The sequence below is a fragment of the Dermacentor variabilis genome, chromosome 11 (assembly GCF_050947875.1).
Source record: "Dermacentor variabilis isolate Ectoservices chromosome 11, ASM5094787v1, whole genome shotgun sequence".
In the NCBI taxonomy this organism is placed as follows: domain Eukaryota; kingdom Metazoa; phylum Arthropoda; class Arachnida; order Ixodida; family Ixodidae; genus Dermacentor; species Dermacentor variabilis.
The window spans coordinates 17613631-17631968 of NC_134578.1; the positions used below are offsets into that span (position 1 = coordinate 17613631).

An 18338-nucleotide genomic window follows, 5' to 3' on the forward strand; every position below is an offset into this window, starting at 1 on the left:
CTAAGATCGCAAGTAGCTATGGTGCATCCAGCGCTACTATACCAGTGCTACGACGCAGTTACGGAATCAGACCGTAAGTCAAAAAGATTTATTAAAATAGAAGTGCATATGGCTTAAGGTGGCGTAAAGGCAAGTCCATTTCAGGTGAGATGAAGTATACTGGCCTCTCGGATGAGGTCTATTAAGCCCAACAGTCGGGATCGATGGTCCTCGCGTAGCCGAATAAATTCTTCAAACGAATCAAGAACTTATTGAGTCTGTGCTGCTACCTCGCGTTCGACAGCTAAAATGCTCGACAGTGTAGCGTAGCCTCCGAGATTGCCTGACCATTGTTGCGTGGTGGGACGGAGAAAATAGTGGTTGTACAAACACAGCATGTAGACAAAGGAGCCACGGAGCAATAAATATTCAGGAGAAGAACATCTTCGCCCGCGCCAACGTGCTCGGGAAGCGCGATGGTGTCACGCCGGTCGAGGAGGAAACATGCGGTTTCTGGCGCATCCTAACAGATGGCGCTGGCGTGTTTCCAAGCATCCCAAGCAGGGTCAGGGGGACTATATACAGGGACCACGACCTACTGTACAGTAGGTGGTGGTCCCTTATACAGTAGGTCGTGACAGGGACACTACCCAAGCAGGGGCCTCCTTGAAACCCTTGCTTATAGCGTACCTTGCGGTTGCGCGAGAGGAGGGGAGATTAGTAAAGGGCGACCGGAAGTTTGGTGGAAGAAATTTGGAGGACGCTTAAGCTTTAAGTGGAGCGCGATAGCGTTGAAAGATTCCTCACTACTTCTCACCCTGAAACGCTGGCGGCGAAATCTATGCAGAAACGGGGCCTCTCGTGTGGACCTATCTTCTGTTATTGTTTCTCACTTTTAATACTTCAATCTGAGAAGAGCTAACATAAAAGATGTGCGCTGTCGGCGTTTTTTTCCCCATTACATTTGTTTTTGGGCTGTCGTTCTCAAAATTCCGACGAATAACTCTGTAAAGAATAAAAGACAGGTGTGAGTAACATTGATGGTAGAAGAATGGTTGGGTATGCGTAGATCGAAATTCTTTTGTCGAAGCGATGTCCGACACCGGACGCCGATGTCGGATTTTCTGCGATACGGAGCCCATAACGGTTCTGCGTTAACATGGGTAAGTATCCCCGAATGGTCCACGGAGGTTTTGTGGCCAAACATAAGGGACCGATGGGGTGAGCACCGCCCCCATACGGAGTCTCCGCAACACCATTTAACGCCTGCTTCACCTCCGCCGCGGGTCGGCCCGGCATTGCACTATCTTCGGAATTGGCCCACGTATGGGGAGTTTTTGTGTCTACACACGGGTACGATCCTGGGGGAACTAGCCTTTAACCACTTCGCTACAAAAAAAAAAAAAAAAAAAAAAACTGCTCTTCGCCGTCGCAGCATATGTTTCGGTCGGTCCCTGTTAAAGCGAAGTATCTGCAGAAATAATGACACCTAATCCGAACAACAGCACTCAGTCATTCGTGTGTTTAGAAGAAAGTTTATTTCAACAAAAGACAATGAGTGACAATGATTGCACAATTCCGAAACGCACAGCTACACATAGACCAATTGTGACAACATGTGTTTAGAAAAAGTTTATTTCAACAAGAGACGATACGAACACTGAGTCACAATCACGGCACAATTCTACCAGGGCTATATCATATACAAAGTACGAAGTGTTGTATACGCGGCACGTTTTCAAAGTATTGCCCGAGTCCTCACTGTCTAACAATATATACACACGATCATTCGCCCTAATTCCTATACCTGCATATACAAAGTACGAAACATTGTATACACGTACGGCACATATTCAAATTAGTGTCCGAGTCCTCTCTCACTAAGAATATATGCACACAATCATTCGCCGTAATTTCTATACGTGCGCATCCAAACTACGCAACATTGCATACATGACACACTTGCAAAGTAGTGTCCGAGTCCTCACTCATTCGTCCTCATTTTTATACCTGCATTGTTTATAATATATACACACGATCATTCGCCCTAATTCCTATATGTGCGCATCCAAAGTACGCAACATTGTATACATGACACGGTTTGCAAAGTAGTGTCGGAGTCCTCACTCATTCGTCCTCATTTTTATAGCTGTATTGTTTGTGGAGCGCGCGTTTAACAGATCATGGCTAGTGTTATCTCAAGCAAACCCCGTCCTCGGACTACTTTCTTCAGTGGTATTTTTCAGTATAGCATTTAGAATCCACTGTGGCTTCGCCAATAAAGAAAATGTATGAAAGATTTTGGTGGAACAAGTACGACTTTTATATAAGTACACCGAACGCTTATAATTTATTTCGGAGAACTGTGATTTGTAGCTAAAATTCTCTTGATTTTAACTACAAATCACAGTTCTCCGAAAGAAATTATAAGCGTTCGGTGTACTTATATATGCATATATATAATTATATATAGGACTGTGCATATATATATATATATATATATATATATATATATATATATATATATATGCGTGTGTGTGTGGATTACGATGCTCACGTTTCTAAGACTTTTTTCTTGCAGCTGACGTCGTCGCATAAATCTGAGTAATATCTAGCGATTTAGCAGCTAGCTTGTTGGCGGAGAGGCTGCGCGTCATTAAAGTGATGACTTTTCACAGAGCCTGCGAAAAATGATGCCCCTTCAGTTTTAACAGGAAGTTTCCGCGTGGAACCACTAGAAATCTAACTCTACGGTTTAATCTCACAACGCCATCTACCATGCAGCTACTACCTCTGGTCTCTAGATCTCCGCTGAAGTTACTAAATCAGCACATCGGTACGAACTTTATTTCTACAATTTTGTGTGCGTCGCAACTCTGAGCAGTAAACTGATAGATTTTTTTAAAAATCTCACACGTGTAGAGTGATGCACAGAAATCACTTCATTCAAAACAGTTTTACACGCTGCACAGATCATGCACGCGTCCCTGCAGTCTCTATTTAATACAGGGAAGGGAATAACCGCTCTTCACATCGACATACACCCTCTGCAAGACACAGTCCGCGACCCTGAACCACATCATCTGAGGATGCAGCCAGGCACCTCCCCCACCAGACCTCCTATAGGACAGTCACCGGCGAGCGAAGCCTGGGACAGGACCCTAACGGCTACAAGCCTGGACACCCAGCTAAGGGCAAGCGCGCAGAGGAGGTGGCGACTAGGGTACGGCCTTGACAGCTACGTAGGAAACCGACGGTCTTCCGAAATAAAGTAGTTTGCTACTGCTATTTAATGCAGAAGCTAGCACAGTATGCCTTGTTTCCAGTCTTTATATCTATTTTTTCAGTCCTACTATGAAGAAAAGGAAGGCTAATTCTACACATGCAATGAACTGTTGTAAATTGAAACTTGTAATTACCTGTATTTAGGGATATACGTAAAAAGCAGTTTAAACACTTACACCTTACACATGCAGCAGTTACTTCTAGCTTTGGCAGAGGAAAGTTATTCAGTGCACAGGATAGTTATTTTTACTGTTGTTTATACTTACTCACTGACTTGGGTCTGATGATGATCTATATTGACATTCCATTTGAAACGGGGCGTCGACTAATAGCCCTCTAGTCTGCCTGAGCTAAGATGTTATACGCATCTATTGTAGCCTAGCATATTTTGCCTATCTCCCCTAGCTCTTTTATTTATTTCTTCATGAAAACATCTATATGTCCATATTGTGCCGTTGCATATAGCAGTAACGACTCCGGCTCCATGAATCTTTCTTGATTCTTTTCCCCCAACACATTAAACGTCTCTTATTTACTTATCCTTACCACTTAGTTTACCAGTTATTGCTTCCATTCGCTTTGAATCCTAGGGTTTCTAGAAGGTGGACGTTGCCTAGAGATATTGCAGGGTGAATAAACGCATTAACTAGCATTCTATTACGAGTCGTCTCTGGATTTTGCTGCATCAGACACTTGCCTCATCCTGTTGAAACAACAATATTTGTTCTCCCCGCATCAAACTAAATTTCAAGTTTGCCGCTGGAAAAGAAAAGCGAAAGCTGAAATGCAGACGTCGTAATTGCACTTATAATATTCTCAGGTCCCACACAGCATAGACGTCACAATTGATATCGTATAATTTTCACGTACTCAGGGCTCGTCGTTGAGTCGGGCAAGTCTCGCCCACCGAATGCGGTCAGAGTTTCGGAACACGCCCGCCTTCTCGACTCTTTTGATTCTGTCAACGAAGCGACAATACTTTCGGAGTCGGTAATCGCACTCCGGCGAACGAAAACGACGGCGGACAAGACCGGCTCGGCGCGGCGGCAATGGCAGCGATGGCGGCGACCCGGCACTCGCTGCAGTGCGAGCTGTTCCGACCGAACGACGAGCGTCTTGTCGACGTCGTCAACGTCGTCGAGGCGACGAAACGCAAGAAGATGAGCCTTCTGTGCGCCGTGGTGAGCACGGACAAGCCCGTGCGCGTCAGTTTATGCCAAGTGAAGAGCACCGACAAGGATCTGTACAAGAAGAAACACAGCTGGTCTTTGCGCGACCTACGCCTCGTGGACGGCCGGAAAGCGGACAGCGCCGAGTTCGATTTGCACTTCGATAAAGTTTACAGGTTAGTTTAGAGCATGCCCTGTCGCCTCGTCAACTGGCACGTCGTTGACTTCTCTTCGAATGATATGACGTTTGAGTGAAGCTGTTGCAGGTAGTACGTTACTTTCGTTTAGCCAGACGTATCCCGGCAGCGCGTATATCGCGCTTTCGCACTACTTGCTATTCGCTTCACGGTAAGCTCCCAGACTGCATTAGATAACCCATGGTTATATAAACTAGGTGACGCTGTTGGGTTTTATCGTGTTACAAAACAGTGTTGCGTAAATAGGCACAAGGGATCAAATAAGAGAAAAAAGAATTGTAGGTGGTAGGACGTTTCCAAGAAGGTTTCTTTTCTTTTTTAAATTTAGAGTGGCAGCGCTCGCTACTGCTTAGGTGAGGTGCTTAGGTGAAGCCAGTGTTTGCCCCGACTTCACCTCTTGCCCTGCAGTCTGCTCACAACTTAAGTGCCTTTGTTTTAATTGCGAATGTAAACGCTAGGGTAATTGGGAAAATAAAAGGTCTGGCTAAAATATGCTTGGCTTGATATTAAGTATTGATATCAAGAACTGTAAAAAAAAAAAGAAATGTGCCATGGCATTCAGGTTTCTCCTCCTAAAACCAGTGAAACAAAGATATTCACTTAATTGGTACCGTACTGCGAAATCAGCAATTTGAAACCAAAGGAGGTGGAAAGAAGGCATTCCCTGGTGTCTCTTCGTGCCCCGAGTAAGATGGTGGTGGCCTGGCTTCACTTTCAAGACATCATCTCCACTCCAGAACATCTTTTAAACCATTTCGGATGTTTCAGGTAGGGTCCAACACAATCCAAAACTGTCCCTTTCTATAATAAATCCTTAAGAAACAATGCAGCTGAAGCAGTTTGATCAACGCTGCCGCTGCTGTCAAGGTTTCTGTGCTGCTAGGGGACCCAAATGTTTGCTACGAAGTAATGTTTCTTATCTTGTCGGATTATAAAAATTTGAGGTTCAGCTTGACTGAGCGTGTCAGCTCAATGCGACATCGTTTTCGAGACAGTGCCGAGTAATTCGGTCACTGCACTGTAAACCTGCACTCAAATTTTCTTTTTATCTTGCTAAATTAAACTAGCGTTCCAGCTGGCTACGATGTGCAACCGCATCAGAGCGTATGTAACATTTTAAAACTGTACGAAGAGCAGATGCAATGAAATGAATGATGTTCATGATGACTTTTTTCATCAGCATTAATTTCACATTGTGTATTAGTTGAGCATTTAGTCAAAATGGTTGTCATAATGCAACATCAGTGGAGGCAGTTGCTACTGTGATGAACAGCTTAAATGTAGCGTCCTGTGAAAGTGAAGTTTTGTCCTGCTCTGTACTGCCGCCACAAGCCATGCCACTTTCTCTCGGCCATGATCGCCTTGGTGGCAACACTGCCATCTTGCATGCTGGCCCCGGAGACTCAAGGCACAGCATCTGGTAATACAAACACAGACAATTGCACTGTCTGTGCATTTGCCTGTGGCGCTTAAGTGCCACAAAAGGAGAGATCTCGACTTAAACAACCAGAGTATCTACCACTACCCGGCAGTACACTTCGCTTATAGCTGAACGAGGTTTCTGAAACACATAATGTGGCTGTAAGTGACTGATGCGAGGGCGAGCCTCGTGCTGTGTGGTAAACTGCGACATTGGTTTGACAAATTGACTGGTTTGTGTGAGGCAGCATTGCCTATTTCAACTGGTGCAGGTCGGGTTTGAAGGGCTTAGTAACATCCCATCCACTTTTTCTTTTTTTCAGGTGGCAAGCCAGGAACATACAAGAGCGCAATGATTTTTTGCGCTGCCTATACCGCTTGTGCGTCCACTATGCGCCGCAGCAGCAACGTCCCCGTTTCGAGAATGTGCCCAAGACGCTGCTGGAAGACGATGGCCGGGCTCTGCTTCTGGAGAAGGTGGTCGCGGACGAGGTCGATGACTATCAGGTAAGGGCGCTTGCAGGAACAAGCTCCTGGCCCTTCCTAAAATTGATACTACTAGAAGGAAGTATTAAGTGAGGCTACAGTGATAAATTAAATTAGTGCTGCAATACGTCCATCGTTGGGAATGAGGCTTTTGTGGGTAAGAAAATGACACGAAAGTAGCGCCTTGATTTGTGCCACCACAATGAAGGATGGAAGCTTGGGCCAGTTGGTTGAGCAAATGAACACAGAAATGATTATCAATTGTAAAACAGCGCGAAAGACATGGACGAAAGGAAGATATAAGATGAATGCAGGCATTGTGTGTGTCTTGCACATGTGGCATGTGGCTAAAGATGTGCATGTGGCACGTGGCCATGTGGCATGGGGCTAAAGATGTAGCATTATGCCACATATTTCGCATTCCTTTACTATTCATAATGTTTAACCGACTGTCCCAAGCTTCTATTCTGGAGAAATGAAATGCTAAGCAACACAGACATAAAGAAGTCTTGAAGAAACAGCTGTGATTCATTGTCGAGACAGTGCATTCCAAATTTCGCCTCATGCACTGTGGTTATAAGAAGCTGTGGCAGGTGACTCGACCTCATCGCAGAGGAAAGAAATATCATTCAGTTTGGGGGGAGGCAGTGTGTTAACTGTAACATCAATGTCATTGTTACCTACAGAAATGTGATTTCTCGATGGCAGCACATAGTTGCATGTTTATATGCACTCTTTTCGATGCTTATATGGTGCAGAGGAAGTTCACAGGAACAAGCAGTGCAGCATTTTAGGCATAACTGTAGTGACCATCACTGTATGATGGCTTGCAGAAGTGCTGTTTTACATTCCTGTTTTAGTGCGTTGTCCAATGTTCTGTGGTCACACTCCTAGGATACAAAATGCCGATAACTCGTAATGCTTTGAAGCTGTATCAGCACTGTCAGAAAACAACTACTGCTGGATTTGAATTTTGCTTGGATTGAAATGGGCTGAAAATGTTCAAGACAATCTAATAGGAAGTAGCAATAACATGTATAATATGTGATCATGGAATTAGCTTAACAGTCCTGAAAGTGTGGGGCAGGTAAGGGATGCCTTCTAAATACAACATGAATTTCTTAGTAAAATTTACTGCTGGGCTAATTAGTACATGATAACTGGCGTAAAATGGATGCCAACAACCACGGAAGGAAGACAAGAAAGAAAAGAGATGATGGAAACATATGTCATCTGCCACCATTCGAGCACACAGAACTATGAAAAACTCAGTGGAACAAGTTGCTGGAATTGCTGCACTGGACCAGAACAAATTTTTCTTCAACTATGAAGCTTTGTTTCTGAGAAACCCATGTTAGTTTTCTTTGTAGCTTTGTGCTACATGTGGGTGGATGTTAATTTTTCCTTTCATGAGCCTTCCTCCACCTTGCGGAATTCTGCAGAACTGAATTGCCATACTAGATTAAAAGGAAAAGAGACGTGTATCAGTGATGCATCTGTGGTTCTAAATGGCAGCAAATACAAATGTTTTTCCAATGTTTACTAGATTAGAGAGTCTCTGGGAATCCCCTTATCTTGTGTAATTTGATGAGCATTTGAAGAGATGTGGTTTGTGTAGAACTGCTATATGTCATGCTGATTTTCTGTGAATAAAGTTAGTTGCTAGTGACACCCTTTTGTGCCTTGTCTTCTTTCTGTTGTTTTTGAGCATCTATTTCACACGTTATGATAAAATTCTTGTGACTAAGGTTGTGGTTGTCAGTTGCTGCTATTGTGGCCACTTATCAGTGTTTAATGTTTTCAGCATAGGGCTGCATAAATACTATTGTAATGACAGATTGAAAAATTTTGAAAAGGTTCCATGATGTTCTCAGTGTAAATGTTGCAGGCTTTGGCATTTTGAACAGTAAGCTTCCCATTGTGCCATTAGTATAATAAAGATCAGATAAAGATAGTCCCTCTAACATTTATCTTTAGCGTTCCTTTAGCTCTAATTATAATGTTATAAGTGATCTCTATTGTCACCTTAAGAACATATACGAGAACGAAAGTGTGGTTTGTTCTGTTGTTTGTCCAGATTTTTGGAATTAGGATGTGAGTGGATAAATAGATGTTGAAGTCACAAACTAAACTTCCACAGAAGTTGTGAGCAGTTTCTGGTATGAGGCAGAGCCCAAGGAGCAGTGTTCATCTGCAGTTACCCTTCCAAATGTAAAAATCGCATAACTCCAGCCAGGACATGGTTTCAGCATACTATTATTTTTTTACCTTGGCTACCAAATAGCCAGATGGAGAGGCTATGTAGGACATTGTGCTGTGAACATGAACTGACAAAGTTTACAAAATAGCAGCAGCCTTCTTTGTATTTTTTCATTCAACACTTGTAATGAAACTGGAGCCACCTGCCCTCTAAAATTGCTTCTATCGCGAATTATTCTGTTACCTTTTTTTTTCATTATATTTTACTGTACCACATAACTGCCTTTTCTTGCTCTTATATTTAGTTGCTTTTGATTTTTTTTATAACTGGCTTGGATATGTTTTCTTCTTCTATTTTGCCTTTTGATAAGGTTTGTATGTGTAATTTTGCTCTAATTTATCTACCTATTGTATAACTTGCTGCAATTTTGCCTTTACTCTTCAGGATCTATAACCCACTCCCCTCTACAATGCTTTTGTGCTTGAAGGTATACAGAATAAATAAATGAGTGCAGAGCAGGAAGACATATGTTTACTAAGATGTCAGGGCATGCAGAAGGACTTAATGATCAGATTAAGTTCTTATCATAGTATCAGTGTGACATGGCTTCACTTTTATTTCCTTTAAGACCCCTCACTGGGGGTACTACATAAGGGGTGTGGTTTACAAATGTTCTAATATCATTAATTAGCTGCGACAACAGTGTCTCTTGTAGCTGAGCCATATCTTAAGAACTTATAACTCCACTGGTTCATCAACCATTGCCACAAGTGCATTGAGGTATTACAATGAACTTGGCTCACAAACTCTAGATATTATGGTGATCTCAACACAATGTTGTACTTTCTTATATACCTGTAAGATGTGCCACTTTAATGTTGTAATGTCGACCACATGAAACCAGCAGACAATGAGGCCAAGTAATACAGAGGGGAAATTAACTGTTGTTTTTATGTTAAACGTAGGACTATTCAGGAAAATGAGGATGACAGTGGACAGAAAGACAACTTGCTGCGGTGAGAGCTCTGTCCACATTACCCGCATTCCATGTGTGGTACTCTTCAAATTTGAGATACGATGCTGTCTGCCCCCATCTGCTTTCTTGCGTATTTAAATATGTGTGCAAGATCCAGCTCTGGGAATTTTAGCCAGTGCCATTCAGAGCCATTGCGGCATATCTGGAACATCCTTTGAACCACAGGCATCACATACCATGTAAATCTAATAGCAGGCAAGTAGTTTCTGGTCCTTAAACCCTCATATGCTGCCTAAGACTTCTAGAGTTGAAACCATTGCTATTCAATGAGCGAAAAGAATAAGAGGAACATGGGGGCTCAGTTTTTTTTTTGTAGCAAGAACCTCATTTAGCCAACGGACATTAAGTCCGGGAAAGCATAGGGAAAATTTACTGTTCACTTTAGTTAAAATGTGGAAGCAAAATTTTAACCTGTCTACAGTTATGCTGTGTCAGTGTTTGTCATGCACTAAAAGCACAAACATTTTTTTGCCTGCATTGTCACTGCAGGCACTGCAGGCTTGTTCACATAGACATGCTTTGTGTGGATTGAAGGATTGAATTAAATGCCTTCCTGTTTGGTTTAGTGAGAGATGATTGGAACTTTTTGGATGCCCCCACAAACATCAGGCGCTAACAGCACGTGAGGAGGCTGACCTGGAGTGCCTGATGGCCAAGTACGAGTTTGCCATTCACAATGCTGAGGAGTTCACCGAGCAGCTTGCTCGTGAACTGGCTGCGCTGGACGCCTCCAACGTGCATACCATCATGGAGTCTGAACGGCGGGTGCAGAAGCTCATGGAGATGACACAGGTGGCGCTAGACGAGGTGGGTTACCACTACTGCCAACTTGGGGCTATGTGTTCAAAGGAGTCACACTTACAGCATGTGGCCTAGAGGGACATTAAAGAGAAAAGAAAAAACAATTACAGCTGCATTTGTAACTTACCTAATATCTTTTAAAAAATGAAGTGCCGAATAAATTACTTTTCTACGAAATGTTACCCGCTGTGGTAACTTAGTGGCTATGGCATTGCACTTCTGAACTCGATGTCATGGGTTTGATTCCGGCCACAGTGGCCACATTTTGATGGGGGCAAAAATGCAATGATGATCTTGTACTTAGATTCAGGTGTACATCAACTCCTTCTCTGCTGTGCTGTTATCCCAGTTGTGACCAAAAATGGCCAAAATATTTTTTAGAAACACCAGTTACATGTTCTACCTCCTCTGAAAAAAATAAATTCGCTTGCCCTGTCTGATGGATTATGTGCTGCCATGTACCCAAATCCCGACTAACCACTGAGACAAAGATAGGCTTGTCCATGGTATTGCTAAAAAGATGTGAAGTACTACAGATGAGGTGAGCTCGTCTTTGGCCATTTCTTACCAGAAACCTATCATCATCATCATCAGCCTGGTTACGCCCACTGCAGGGCAAAGGCCTCTCCCATACTTCTCCAACAGCCCCGGTCATGTACTAATTGTGGCCATGTCGTCCCTGCAAACTTCTTAATCTCATCCGCCCACCTAACTTTCTGCCGCCCCCTGCTATGCTTCCCTTCCCTTGGAATCCAGTCCTTAACTCTTAATGACCATCGGTTATCTTCCCTCCTCATTACATGTCGTGCCCATGCCCATTTCTTTTTCTTGATTTCAACTAAGATGTCATTAACTTGGGTTTGTTCCCTCACCCAATCTGCTCTTTTCTTATCCCTTAACCTTACACCCATCATTCTTCTTTCCATAGCTCGTTGCGTCATCCTCAATTTAAGTAGTACCCTTTTCGTAAGCCTCCAGGTTTCTGCCCCGTAGGTGAGTACTATTTCACAGGTGCTGACACTGCTGTACTGACATGCGAAGAACTCGACGACGGCGAGATCATTCGTCAGGCTTCTGCTGCACCTCCGGGCGATGACTCCGAGTGAGAAGTTGACACACCATGTGCTACGCTGCCGTCGCATGCGGAGCATGCACAAACAGTGACTGTGCTTTCAGCTGCCTATAGTGACCATACGACCCTCTCCGAGATTCAGGCTTATCTGAATGCGCGTAAATGGAACAGCATGCAACGGCGTATTCACGATTTCTTCAAGCCTACTGCCGAGCCCGAATAAGTGAGTGGAAATAAAAAATTTAATTTTTTTTCTTAATCTGCTTTTTCAAACACCTGTTTATTCGGACATTTCCACAGTCCCTGTGAGGTCCGAATAAACGGTCGGCGAATGTACACAAATTTTTAGAAAATAATGCTGCATTAACAGAGTACCAACACGGCTTCCGAAAAGGGTATTCTACGGTAACCCAATTGATAACGTTAGTTCACTCATTCGCTTTATTTCTTGATCGTAACGGCCCAATAGACATAATATTTCTGGACTTTAGTAAAGCTTTTGATAAGGTCCCGCATGATAAACTAATCTTAAAGCTTAGAATCCTTGGCATCCCTGAAATCTTCGTCAACTGGATTTCCACGTACCTGACTAACAGGATGCAGCACACTGACATTGGAGGACAGCTTTCTGGCAGTCTCTCAGTCACGTCAGGGGTACCACAAGGTAGTGTACTGGGCCCCCTGCTCTTCTTGGTTTATATTAACGATATTGTAAATGTAATAACTCCTGGTGTGCCAATCCGGCTGTTTGCAGATGACTGCATTTTGTTCAAAGAAATTTTTTGTACTGCTCCGTAGGTGAGTACAGAAACCTATGGATGAACTCAACTCGTCCAAGACAAAGAAGGGGTTAAAGAATCGCACGTGGCCAAAAATAATTCATAGCCTCCCAGTATGCTATGCCTCATAATCGTATTGTCAACTTGGCACGTAGAACCCTAAAATGTTGTTTCAAATAATTACAAAGTGTTTCCAACTTGTGCCACTATACCACGTCCAGCCTCTACTGGCACACTGAAAACTACTTTATTCTGTAATGTACCAATTACTGGTTTCAAACATTAGTTTTTTATTTATTTATTTATTTATTTATTTATTGCATACTGCAGACCCTTGGGTCCAAGCAGGAGGGTAGTTTTAGAAAACAGTCATAATACAAAAAACGACCGTACAAACTGTGTGAAGAAATAACATAGATAGTAAAACACAAAATGCCAACAATGGAATCTGTTTAAAGGTTGGTGTAATAAGATATAATACAACTGAGTACAAAACAATGACGGAATCTGTTTCTAGATTAGTGCAATAATAGTGCTACAATAACAGATGTGAAATGATGCAACAGTGATACTTCGGTGCGGTAGGAGAGACTAAGATGTCTGGATTAATTCATTCCAATCTAAGACCATGCGCAGAAAATAGGAATACTTATAAATGTCAGTTCTAGCAAAATAAGGTGTTAAAGAGCTAGGCTGATGGTGCCTTGTGGGTCTGGTTAGTAAGGGTGATAGATACGGTGATGGATCTATCGCAAGTTTATGGTTAAGAAGTAGTGAAAGGAAGTCGATTCGGAACTGTTTTCGACGCGTTTTAAGAAGGGGAATGTCATTGACTATCATTATTTCGGATGGAGAGTCAGTTCATGAGAATTTGTTATAAATAAACCCGACTGCTTGCCTCTGTATTCTTTCAAGACACTTAATGTTTATATGAGTATACAGGTCCCATACTGCACTGGCATATTCTAATTTAGGTCTGATTAAGGAATAATAACACAATAGTTTAACATTGCTTGGGGTGGTTTGAAGTTTGTGTTTCAGGAAGCAGAGCTTTCGAAAGGCAGAGGAACAAATATTGCTAACATGTACATTCCAGGATAAATTAGTTGTTAATGTAACACCTAAGTATTTGTAGTTGTCGACCTTTTTCAGTGACGGGCCAAGTCTATAAGTAAAAGACGGAGGTGTTTTTTTACGTGTTATAGGAAGGAAAACAGTTTTGTCGGTGTTAACAACCATCCCCCAATCTTTGCACCACTTCAATATATTATTCAGGTTGTTATTGAGCTCAATCTGATCATCAGAATAAAAAATTTCTTTGAACAAAACGCAGTCATCTGCAAACAGCCGGATTGGCACACCAGGAGTTATTACATTTACAATATCGTTAATATAAACCAAGAAGAGCAGGGGGCCCAGTACACTACCTGTGGTACCCCTGACGAGACTGAGAGACTGCCAGAAAGCTGCCCTCCAATGTCAGTGTGTTGCATCCTGTTAGTCAGGTACGCGGAAATCCAGTTGACGAAGATTTCAGGGATGCCAAGGATTCTAAGCTTTAAAATTAGTTTATCATGCGGGACCTTATCAAAAGCTTTACTAAAGTCAAGAAATATTACGTCTATTTGGCCGTTACGATCAAGAAATAAAGCGAATGAGTGAACTAACGTTATCAGTTGCGTTACCGTAGAATACCATTTTCGGAAGCCGTGTTGGTACTCGGTTAATGCAGCATTATTTTCCGAAAATTTGTGTACATTCGCCGACCGTTTATTCGGACCTCACAGGGACTGTGGAAATGTCCGAATAAACAGGCGTCCGAAAAAGCAGATTAAGAAAAAAAAATGAAATTTTTTATTTCCACTCACTTATTCGGGCTTGGCAGTAGGCTTGAAGAAATCGTGAATACGCCGTTGCACACTGTTCCATTTACATGCAATCAGATAAGCCTGAATCTCGGAGAGGGTCGTATGGTCACTATAGGCGGCTGAAAGCACAGTCACTGTTTGTGCATGCTCCGCATGCGACGGCAGCGTAGCACATGGTGTGTCAACTTCTCACTCGGAGTCATCGTCCGGAGGTGCAGCAGAAGCCTTACGAATGATCTCGCCGTAGTCGAGTTCTTCGCATGTCAGTACAGCAGTGTCAGCACCTGTGAAACTGTCAAATGAGACGGTGTCCGGAATCGCAATGCAATCACTGCGCAGGTCTCGGCCGAACATTTTCCGCATCAGTAGGGAGCACATCGGAAGGCGGCAAATCTTAGGCCTCCCGGCACCCACTTGCCGGCATTCCCCAGCGCAGTCTGCATGGGCACTGTCAGTGCCATTAGACACTTGACGCGATGTTTCCGTATGCTGCGTTGCATCACCGCAACCTTGACACAGCACACAAAGCAAACACCACCGTGCTGACAGCAGTCGCACAAACGGAAAACGTGCCCGACTCGCAGTGTCGTGCGTGAAGAAACAAATCAGCTGCTGGATTGTCTTGACATGGCTTGCTAAGCTGAAACCGGAACTGCTGTAGAGCCACTCTATTGAATCAGGCAGAAACGATGAAGATGAGTGGGGATTTGCAGTAGCGTCACTTCATGGGGCAGCAAGGAGGCTCCGTTCAAAACAAAAATGGCATTCAGCAAGTCGAACCATGCACCGGTCAGAGTCAATGCATGGTGCTCTCGATCAAGTTGGCTCAAGGAGTGTCCGAAAAATCAGACGAGAGGTTGCAAGGTGTCTGAACTTTCGGCAGTTGTTGTACATTATGGTCTATGGGGAGAATGGCGGTGCCGCGAAGCTGACCGAATAATCGGACATGTCCGAATTTTCGGAGTCCGGAAAATCAGTCGGCGACTGTATAAACTACTACATATAGTTTTATGCCACATAATCAAAGAATGCTTTACTGATGATGTTCTTCCGATGGATCTGTTTTGTTTGACAGTTTTCTTTAATTTGGACTTTGCTGCGATTATGTTATGTAATCCCACATTTTGTATTATGTGTATGTTGCCATGTTGTTAACCTGGTTTCTAGGGGGCTAGTCAAGCTGTAGTTGCACAGCTATTTTCCCACCTTCCCCACCATGTACGGTATGCATGCAAGTTTACTTTTCGTTGTGAAATACGAGCCACTCTTTCCGTGACAAGCGGCTTAGCTAGCCAGGAAAGGCACAAATACGAAATGCAGGTGCCGCTGCTGCTTTGCAATTACCTGCAAGAGGTTGCTGTTACATTGTGAGTTTTGGTGATATTTGTTCAATAAACTGCACTTGCCTACTTAAGTATTTATTGGCACAGATGAACTAACTTCACTGTAATAAAAACGAGGCTGAGACTGCTCTTACCAATTTAAGAAATTTCACTGAGCTGCAATGGCCCAAGATGCGAAAAGACACTTTGATGTCCACTATGTCACGTTGTTGTGGTTTTGCCATGAAAGTAAAAAAGTGGGACTTTGATCATTGTGTTCTCTACTACGCCGTCGTCAATCTGTTACAGCAAAATTAATGATAATGGGGTTTTGAAACAATAATTCATAATTCTAAACTGATTTGATGTTTCACTGTAGTATCCGTTTAAACAGAACTCTATATCTAGGCACTAGAGTTAGGTACTTTTAGGGACCCTTTAAAAGAATTAGACAGGTTTGCAAGTTAGCTGAGAGGAAAAATGCAGACGCTGAATTGACTGTGAATGCGCCAAGTGAACAATAGCTGAGTCAATGCGCGCAATGCTTGTATGCCGGTGTGGAGCTTAGATGGTGGAACATACGGCTGTCGCATTCTTAGGGTCTTGTGCGCTGCTTGCAGACAATGCCGAGCACATGTGCTGCTTAGACTCCAGTGCCCCATAGAGGGCAGCCCTAGCGCTTGAGGACATTCACCACGTCTGTAGCAGTAACTACATTAGACTTGCGTTGTGCGCTTTTCATGCGCATGTCTTCCTTGACAGGTGTGCCGCCTTGAACGCCGTCTGGATGCATACGAGCATCTGCTGCGCACTGTTCGTGACAGCGTGCTGCGAATGGAGGAGAAGGATGCCCTGCTGCACGTGCAGAATGAGAACAACGCCCGCCTCCTGCATGAGCTGGAGACGCTCGTTAATCAGCTCGACCTGCCGCATGCGCACCAGGTCAGAGCAGCGGCCTATCGTGACTGATAGTTTACTAAGAGTGTTTGAATAGTGAACTTTTCAAATGAAATTGAATGCAAATATTTGAGAGGAATGAGATGAGGATATTGAATTGAATATTGAGTATTTTTTTTCTCAACAAAGTTAAAAAGAAAATCATGCAGAAACCATCAACTGTAATGTAAAGAAATAGCCCAAACAAACAAATGAGCAAGTGAACTAATGACTTAACATCTTTCCTTCTGAGGTTGACCACCAGCTGACTAACGACAATGGCTGAAAAATTCAAATAAAGCTATATTCGCTTTTAAAAGTTGCGTGAGGTCCATTTGGTGGAAAGAGAGGTTATTTAGATTAACCATCGAACTTTGTTGTAGCGAAATCACAGCTGATGTGAAGGTACCTTACTTATACCTGATAATTTGTTATGACTGTGTTTTTTATATTGAAGTTTGGTTGCATTTGATATGTGCATGTAATACTTTTAATGTGATAGCATTTAAGGCCCCGTGTTGTATAAAATACGGTGTTCGCGGCCAGCACCGAGGCCGGGCGCCTCATGAGTGAAAAATAATTCCAACCCGTGCATACAGAGCCATGCAGGCTCTGTATGCAGCATGGTGCACAGGCGTTAGTGCATTAATTGAATTTTTCAACATAAAATGCACGTGAAAAATCATAAAATACAACTTGCACACAACCTACAGAAATTATAGCATCGGATTGTAATTTGGGGGGGGGGGGGGGTGAATATATGAGAAAACGTAATTCTGTTACGCGGAAACTCAAGCACAAACCCCTTTTCCAGCGTTTCTACCATTCATAAAGTGGCATGCCCCGCTCAGTTCCTTGCAACACCATCCATATGGTGCTCACCTTCGCGCAGCGGCATGCAGAGCCAAAGGAGAAGAAAAAAGAACCTTAAAGCTTGCCTTCGTGCATAGCGTTCGCCACCAGTGTTTTCAGGTAAACATGGTCACATAAGCTGGAGTTGTCGTTAGGCGTGAGAAGCAGTCAGGGATCTTTGAATGCTTTCGCATTCCACTCTTAAAGTCGAAGCTTAAGCATCCTCCAATTTTTACAACTGGGTGTGTGCTTAACTGAGCAGCTTGAAACTTGAAATTACTGCTTTCAGTTGTCTGCTGTGCCATGACAATGACTATAACCAAAGAAGGGAGCAGCACATTACCAGATGTACGCGAGTGCCGCGTTCATCGAAGAAAAGTATGATACTGTGGCACCACACAATCTTTTAAAGGGATGCAGATGTGATTAGACTGGGAAAATAATAAATTGCTTTGCCTGAACTGAGATAAAAAAACAATTGTATGTGGGCTACCTCAGAGCGAGGAATTATCGGATTACTGGAAATTATTAAGCAGAAGTTATTTGCCCCGTAACCTTGCTCAGAAACTCCTACATTGTGAAACAACCTGACCTCTTTTGTAGTAGAATAATTTGGAACAGTCCTCACCTGTGTTGGTCTCTCTGCTTGAGCCTCCAACAAGTATTGCCATCCCTTATATTAGAACAAAAATGAATATTCAGCAGTTTCGAAATTCCGTGCTGACCACACACAATTTGGTCTTGTGGTGTCTCATTATACAACACACTGTGTAAATGAGTAAATTTGCTCAGAAATGGATCGTTGGCATCATTTGTGACTATTCTGATGCTAAGAAAGTTACCAATATTTTTTATTTTGCAACGCTGCATGACAACTGCCGTTAAGTCTGAGTGCATTCATGCTGCTAATCTCGCCACATTATTTCTAATGCCATTC

General features: G+C 43.1%; 1 protein-coding gene across 1 annotated transcript in view; it reads left to right on the plus strand.

Annotated features, from left to right (window-relative positions):
• Window positions 1-4119: 4119 nt before the first annotated feature.
• Window positions 4120-18338, plus strand: part of Sec3 (exocyst complex component Sec3) — a 29320-nt gene continuing 15101 nt past the window's right edge. The window contains exons 1-4 of the mRNA XM_075674902.1: window positions 4120-4609; window positions 6373-6556; window positions 10381-10578; window positions 16376-16555. Of these exons, the coding sequence (XP_075531017.1) occupies window positions 4314-4609; window positions 6373-6556; window positions 10381-10578; window positions 16376-16555 (858 nt within the window). The 5' untranslated portion in view covers window positions 4120-4313. The remainder of the gene's footprint in view (window positions 4610-6372; window positions 6557-10380; window positions 10579-16375; window positions 16556-18338) is intronic.